The sequence below is a fragment of the Eucyclogobius newberryi genome, unplaced genomic scaffold (genome assembly GCF_026437365.1).
Source record: "Eucyclogobius newberryi isolate DKJ021-1_F unplaced genomic scaffold, fEucNew1.0.hap1 SCAF_7, whole genome shotgun sequence".
NCBI lineage: Eukaryota > Metazoa > Chordata > Actinopteri > Gobiiformes > Gobiidae > Eucyclogobius > Eucyclogobius newberryi.
In genome coordinates, this window is record NW_027316389.1 from 31,663,664 (window position 1) to 31,670,347 (window position 6,684).

General features: G+C 40.6%; 1 protein-coding gene across 2 annotated transcripts; it reads left to right on the top strand.

Moving 5' to 3' along the window:
• Window positions 1–1,159: 1,159 nt before the first annotated feature.
• hprt1l (hypoxanthine phosphoribosyltransferase 1, like) lies at window positions 1,160–6,568 on the top strand. Of its 2 annotated transcripts, none has more exons than XM_072435732.1 (9): window positions 1,160–1,473; window positions 1,708–1,814; window positions 2,357–2,540; window positions 3,174–3,239; window positions 3,332–3,349; window positions 3,438–3,520; window positions 4,609–4,655; window positions 5,853–5,929; window positions 6,001–6,568. In XM_072435732.1, the coding sequence occupies exons 1-9, from the start codon at window positions 1,456–1,458 to the stop codon at window positions 6,046–6,048; spliced, it is 648 nt and encodes a 215-aa protein (XP_072291833.1). In that variant the 5' UTR covers window positions 1,160–1,455; the 3' UTR covers window positions 6,049–6,568. The 2 variants fall into 2 exon arrangements, with proteins under 2 accessions (XP_072291833.1, XP_072291834.1); XM_072435733.1 differs by lacking the exon at window positions 1,160–1,473 and adding an exon at window positions 1,521–1,614.
• The last annotated feature ends 116 nt before the right edge of the window (window positions 6,569–6,684 follow it).

A 6,684-nucleotide genomic window follows, 5' to 3' on the forward strand; every position in this document is an offset into this window, starting at 1 on the left:
TTTGATTAATCTAATTGGAAGGACAAAACCTTAAATAATGCACAAACTGGCGTTTTTTAAAGAAAACTACATTTTGTCTGAAGGAGTGAAAAACAATTATGGGGAGGGAAACCACAACTTTTAGAATACTGTTGCACTGGAAAATATATCAAGTAAAACAGAAATTACACAAATTGTAGTATACATTTGGTATTTGAAAACTACACTCTGAAGTACAATAATATAAAAAAGTTACATAAATAAATGTTTGAGTAAATACAACTAAGTACTTGCCTCTGCTGCTGTTAACATATCTTGACAAACAACTTCCCCTGAACTACCAAGATAAACGTTACTGTGGGTTCTGAACGCGTGTAAGGATGTGGGCGTGGATAAGGGGTAGGTGACCTGAGCCTTAGTTGCAGGACAATTCACGATTACTCAAACATGCATGAATCAATCAAAATTTGAGTAAACTAACTAAAAGATCATTAAAGTCGATACAACATATGTTTTCTTTAGGACAAGCGTCACATTGCGTAACCAACAAGACTTTATGGTTATTGCTTGGACAATATCAACTAATTTAACATTGGAGCGCGATCCCTGGAAAGCAATATGACAGTCTGGAGACACGAGAGGACACGTTTGGGACACGCTTGTCTTTATCTCCAAGTGCACCTGCTTTGGACACGCTACTGCAGGAGAAGGAGGAGGAGGAGGAGGAGGAGGAGGGAGGAAGAGGAAGAAGAGGAGGAGGAGGAGGAAGAGGAAGAAGAGGAGGAAGAAGAGGAAGAGAAGGCGGAGGAAGAGAAGGAGGAAGAGAAGGAGCAGGAAGAAGAGGAGGAGGAAGGGGAGGAAGGGGAGGAAGAAGAGGAGGAAGGGGAGGGAGGAAGAAGAGAAGGAGGAAAAGAAGGAGGAGGAAGAGAAGGAGAAAGAAGAGGAGGAGGAAGAGGAGGGAGGAAGAAGAGGAGGAGGAAGAGGAGGAAGAGGAAGAGGAGGAGGAGAAGGAGGAGGAAGAAGAGGAGGAGGAAGAGGAGGAGGGTTGATGACTGCACCGCCTCCAGCTTTGAAGATGTCAGCCACGATGCGCAACCGTCACGTGCATATCCCACAATCCCTCAGAAACGCGCGCACAAACCGGACTACTCTCTCTGGCGCTGGCCCCTTCAGGACGCGCTCGGCAAATCAGATTACGTGAAAGGTAAAGTGGCTTCTGACGTAACGGGCTTTAGAAGAGGAGCAAAGGAGGATGAGGAGGAAGAGGAGGAGGAGGATCGCGGGCTGCAAAGGGAACGCTCCGACTTTCGCCTGCGGATTGCGCGAAAACGGCACGAGCTCCTGTCAACAACAACAACAACACCAACAGCAGCAGGAGCCCCCGCCCCCTTCTTTCTCTCACTCGCAGTCACGTCTTTTCTATTCCTCTCCAATGATCCCGCAGCCCGTGAACGCCGCCGGACCCACGCCGCCAGCATGACTTCCTACCTCCAGGTAAAAGGCGCGTGACGTTTGTGTCGGTTCCAACTTGTTTAGAAACGTGCGTCTGAAGCTGCGAGTTCGAACCCCGAGAGGAGCACGCGGCGTGTCTGATCCGCCACTAAATGCTTCGTTTGGCCCCGCAAACAAAAACAGGTGGTCGAGAGGTCACGGGGGGCTGTCCGTGTCAGTGCGCGCTGTTTTGTTGTTGTTGTTGTTGTTGTTTTCATCTTCTTCTTGTTGTTTTAGATTGCTGACGACGAAAAGGGGCACGAGTTGGATCTTTTCTGCCTGCCAAGACATTATGAGAACGATTTGGAAAAGGTGATCATCCCGCACGGACTCATCATGGACAGGTGAAGCACGTGTGTCATCCTGTTTGTCGTTCTAATGTTAAGAGATGCTTTAAATGAGACGTATTACTGCCAAATCTACTTTAAAGAGCGTTTTAATGTCGTTAACGACGTTTTCTCATCATCAAAGTTGTATTTTGAGCATGCCTGCATGTTTGAGAAAGTCCTGTTTTCACCTACCCCCTATCCCCGCCCACATCTCGGTGCTTGCTTGCGATTATCTGAAAAATGAATTGATTCGGAGTGACACATGTAGATGTACACGTTATGAAACTCTCACTTAGCATTAAAACCATGAATAAAAATGACAACCCGCCGCTGTAAAGTCGTGTAAAGTCATTATGAAGAGGCGGGGCTTATCAATTCAGGCGTTTTGAACAGGAAGTCAACGGAGCCGTTTCTATCTAGCTGTTTTTGGATCAATATTGCAGTTTACAATGAAAACATGTCAACTTGTATATGTTAGTTACATTTGAGTACGTGGGAAGAAAAAGCCCAGTATGTCTCCTTTAAATGCATTTCTTCTTGATGTTTTTGACCTCCAGGACTGAGCGCTTGGCCCGCGACATCATCCAGGACATGGGAGGACACCACATAGTAGCTCTGTGCGTGCTGAAGGGAGGCTACAAGTTCTTCGCAGATCTCCTGGACTACATCAAAGCTCTGAACCAGAACAGCGATAAATCAGTGCCGCTGACGGTGGATTTCATTAGAGTGAAGAGCTACTGTGTGAGTAAGCCATCTTTCCCATTCGGGCTAATAGCCACTTGGCAAAGGAGGACAAAATAAATTAAAAAACAACAACCCTCAGAGTAACCAATTGGCAGTGGTCCATTGGCAGTGGTCCATGTAGTGCAGATATTATGAGCACAGTTGCACAAGCGTTTCAAGACGAAGGTATCGAGTTTGCATTTTCCTGACTAAATACAAGCTGCGTCATATATCTGTGTCGCTTGTTTACGTGGAGGTGTTATTGCTCTGCCAGAAATTACAACCAGGTCAGGGATAAATAAACAATATGCGATTGAATAAAAGCAAGACAGATCAGTTAAAACGCTAAAATGTGGACGGTTCAAGGCAAAGCAAACCAACACCAGAACGTTACAAAGTGGAATTGGTAGCGAAATGTCTTCACTCTTGTCCAGTTCATCTTTAAAATTGCCAGAATATGTCAAAATCCTGATTAATTTCACAGTGCATAGTTTAACACGCGTAGTAACTGACACATTTGAGAGAATACTGAAATATGAGTTTGTTTTGGTGCATTGTTTGACGTCTTGTTTAGCACGTAATTCCAAGAGTGATTCTAGTTTCCAAACACAACCCACATTTATTAAACCGTCCTCCTTTTGTGCTCCTTAGAATGACAAATCAACCAACAGTGTCAAAGTTATCGGCGGTGATGAGCTGTCCAGTCTCTCGGGCAAGGTCAGTTCATAAACTGTAAGAAAGCGTAACTCGTTGTACTCTTGGATTCAGAAAGTTAATTGATTCTTCCTTTTCTTTATTTGACTTTGCAGAATGTTTTGATCGTGGAGGCAAGTCATTATTAACAGTACAAGTCATCACGGGAACATTTGCAGTAAATGAACATGTATTTGAACCCTTTCTTTCTGCTTAAAATAGGACATCGTGGAGACCGGGCAAACGATGCAGACGCTGCTGTCCCTGCTGAACCAATACAATCCTAAAATGGTCAAAGTTGCAAGGTAGGATCTGTGTGGATCTATGTGGGGCTTATTGACTTGCAGACTGGCGAGAGGCTCTTAGCTAATGGAGCCTCTCTCCTGTGCTTGCGTTAAAGCAGTAATGTGACGGAGAGGGGAGCTTAACAGTTAATCTCCTCTGCAGAGTGCACGCGACCGCCTCTTTCACCGCGATCGCTCCAGAGCAGCCGTGAACCTGAGACACGCTGTGACTTTGTGGCTTTCCTCTCACGCTTTAGTCTGCGTTAATAAAACTGCAGCTTGCATAGGAAGTGTTGTGTGTGTGAAAGTCAATACGGTGCTAAATGAGGCTAGCATAAGTTTGTAAACTAGTGCTGGGTTTGTATTACGTCGCAACTTTCTATTGGACAATGATATGTAATGCAGATATATCAAGTTCTTGGGTCTAGGCAGTAATAGAAGTGATCGTGTTTAACTTTTTACCATTTACATGAAAACCAAGTGGTGGGCGGGGCCTGTGTAACTTTATGGGAGATGAACTGTTTTTGAAAGTCTAGAATCTGAAAACAACAAATAGACCCTTTAAAACTTTTGCTGATTTCTGGATTGGACGCAAAGGTCGAGTGGAATAGAATGTGATTTCAAAGGAGGAATTGGTATTAACCTCAGAATGTCACTAAGTATGAAATATGAAGATGGTTTTGTCAAATGCAAAACACCTGGCTTTAAGAAATTTATAATGACATGTTTTACAATATAATTTTTAGGTTTTTACTGGACAAAAATGTAGAAGCCACCATTATTTTCTAGTTTATCTACATTTATATCACATATTTCACCACAAACAATGCTTTTATAATGCTCAAATATAATTTTGAGGCTAGAAAATGTTATTATTTCCATCCTATTTCTATAGAGAATAAACCGATAAGTTATTAAAACACTTGAATTTGTTTTTTGTAGTGAAATCAACTGCACTATGGACATTAGTTACCACAAAGCAGCTCCGCCTCCATCGCCTTCTAAACGCTAATAATTAATGATAAATGTACCTCCAGAACCACAGCAGGCTTTTAAGTGGGTGAGATTGTTATAATATTGTTTGATAATTATACAATTGTTCTTTTTAGCCTCCTAGTGAAGAGGACTCCGAGGAGTTCAGGGTATAGACCAGACTGTGAGTATTTTTCACCACATTTACTGTTAGTGACCAGTGTTTTTGTTTTTATTTGAAATCTGCGTGTGTAAAGAAAAATCCAAATCGCATGGGATGACATCACAACTTTCACCATCTGGTATCTAAAATATTTATAGAGAGGGTCACATAAAAGAGCAGTGTTTCTCAAACTGGTACGTGTACGTGCTTCCTGTGGCACGCAGGGGCCTCTGCAGTTTGAGTATTTCATTTAGAGACAAATCTGCTCATATTTTTGTCCTCCTTTGGATCAATATCTACATAGAATTACCTTATGCATGGATAAGTCTCTTTTTATACCTGGTTTAGTCTAGATCTGGTGGTACACAGTTATCCCACTACAGTGTCAGAATACATTTGAATGAAGGCTAAGATTAGTATTTAGCATCATAATATCTCCATTGGTTTAATTTAAGGCTAACATGACATGTGGTATGACAACACAATCCTGAAAGGCATTTTGGTGTAATATTAAACATGACCACATGTTTTGAAATGAGCAAAGGATCGAGTTCAATGTTGTCCCAAGAAATATATAATGTTGTTTTGTTGTATGTACAAGCCTCTCTGGGCTGTTATTGAATCATTAGTTTATAATTAAATTGTTCATTTGTATATTTTGGGTGAATTAATTTATAATATTTACCAGTTTCTTGTACATTTTATACCAGGCTTTAATCTAAACCTGCATCCTCTTAACAAAAACACAGTATGACCAGTTTTAATATGTTATACTTGGCTGCTTTAGACAAAGATGTGTGTTTTTAAAAAGGTATATATTATAGGAGGACATGGAGTGCCAAATCTAAGCTGCTCTTGAAAATATAAATAGACAAGTTTGTGGAAGTGTAATTCTCTATTGCACCACCAGATGTCACCAAAACCACATTTTACACAGTTTTAAATCCATGTTCTATGCAGGATTACGCAGAATTGCAGTACTGTAGATGTTAAGCCCGGCACTTAGGACCTCATCACTTGCTCATATCGGCTGCTCACACTGTCGCTGCCTGTGGTTATGTAAAGCTTTTAGACTGGAGTTGGATAAGCTGGCTCAGATATTCCCTTAAAGGCTACTGCTATAGTAAGCGTCTGACTCCCCCACATAGCACTGCCCCCAAGCAGATAATTGTATAACATAACTTTATTAATTTTTCTCAACATGTGTTTCCCCCTCAGATATTGGTTTTGAGGTGCCTGATGCCTTTCTTGTAGGATATGCGCTCGATTACAACGAGTACTTCAGGGATCTCAGCGTAAGTTGCATACAAATAATATGCACTATAAAATATGCACATGCATTGAACTGTGACTAATGTTTTCACAGCACATCTGCATTCTGAATGAACAAGCACGGGAAAAGTACAGAGTGTGACGTTTGGTGGACTGAAAGGGTTAAACCTGGAATCACTGTGACAAAGCTTATGTTTCCTGTGTTTTCAATGCTATTTATTTTTTTTATGTGGTGTGTAAATATTAATAATGTTTATGTACCTCTATATTTGAATATTGAAATTATTTAATGTTCTAAATGTATGCAGAGTTTAGCGCATATTTATATTTTACTGCAATGATAATGTTTCTTATTTAATAAGCTAGTGTCTCAGTGTATTTATTATTTATTAGTATCTACCAATCAGGTTTGTTTTGTTTTCACCAGGAATGATCATGGATCTGTTTATAATATAATAATAGAATTATGCCCTACAATGACTCTGAATGTACTGGATTTTATTTATAATTTTTTATTTTTGTCGTTTCCAAAGAGTTGAAAAGCAATACAAATTATGTTCAAACGAAATCTGTTGTACTTCCTTGTGTGGCCAGAAGAGGGTGCAAATAGAGGAGGGGGCTTGACACACGTTTTCAAATAAATGTATTTATTTCAGTATCGCTTGAAGATGTTATATAATAGGACACAATGGTTAGTAATATATTTCAGCTTATCAGCATTTTAACATTTCTTTTTATTTATTTTAATTATTTGTCACAAGAAGGAAGTAGGAAGTGA